This window comes from Antrostomus carolinensis, unplaced genomic scaffold (assembly GCF_000700745.2).
Source record: "Antrostomus carolinensis isolate BGI_N321 unplaced genomic scaffold, ASM70074v2 scaffold41523, whole genome shotgun sequence".
In the NCBI taxonomy this organism is placed as follows: Eukaryota; Metazoa; Chordata; class Aves; order Caprimulgiformes; family Caprimulgidae; genus Antrostomus; species Antrostomus carolinensis.
In genome coordinates this window covers 270-883 of record NW_010305221.1, presented here as the reverse complement: position 1 = coordinate 883, position 614 = coordinate 270, and the positions used below count along the sequence as shown (strand labels likewise).

The window sequence follows — 614 nt, the reverse complement described above, 5'->3', positions numbered from 1 at the left end:
AGCAAGTGTGCCCGGCAGGCCGTGGCCACCACCGCCTCCTGCCTCTGCTTCCTCGCCTATGCCATTGAGGTGGGGCTCACCCGCGCCAAGCCAGGGGACATCAGCAGCTTCCTCTCCACAGTGCCCGGGCTCCTCAAGGTCTTTGAAGCCTACGTGGCCTGTCTCATCTTCTCCTTGCTGGATACCTACAGTTCGGAAGCTGGTTTGCAGTGGTGCGTGGCCGTCTACTCCATCTGCTTCATCATCACCCTCCTCATCATCATCTTCACCATCGGCCGGTGCCTCACCTACATCCCTTGCCCGCTGGAGAAGATGCTGGTGGGCTACAACGCCCTGGCCCTGATGATGTACATCACCGCCACCATCCTCTGGCCTCTCTACAGCTTCAGGGGGAGGAACCGCCCCAACCCCTGCGGTAGGAACTGCTGGTGGAACAAGCACCTGGGGGTCACCTTCCTCACCATCTTCAACCTCATCGCCTACTTGGTGGACCTGGTCTACTCCACCAGGATGGTCTTTGTCAGGGCACCTCCCTAAGGGCTCCGGGTGGCCCCGGTGGGGTGAGAGGTGGTGGGATGTGGTCGGGTGCTGGTGGGGGGCTGCTGCTGGAGCTG

The 614-nt window shown here is 61.7% G+C and overlaps 1 protein-coding gene across 1 annotated transcript in view; it reads left to right on the top strand.

Moving 5' to 3' along the window:
- The window catches only part of MYADM (myeloid associated differentiation marker), a gene marked incomplete at its 5' end in the record, with an annotated part of 897 nt that extends 360 nt beyond the window's left edge, over positions 1 to 537 (top strand). Inside the window, one exon of the mRNA XM_010164720.1 lies at positions 3 to 537. Coding sequence (XP_010163022.1) covers positions 3 to 537 — 535 coding nt within the window. The remainder of the gene's footprint in view (positions 1 to 2) is intronic.
- Positions 538 to 614: the final 77 nt, after the last annotated feature.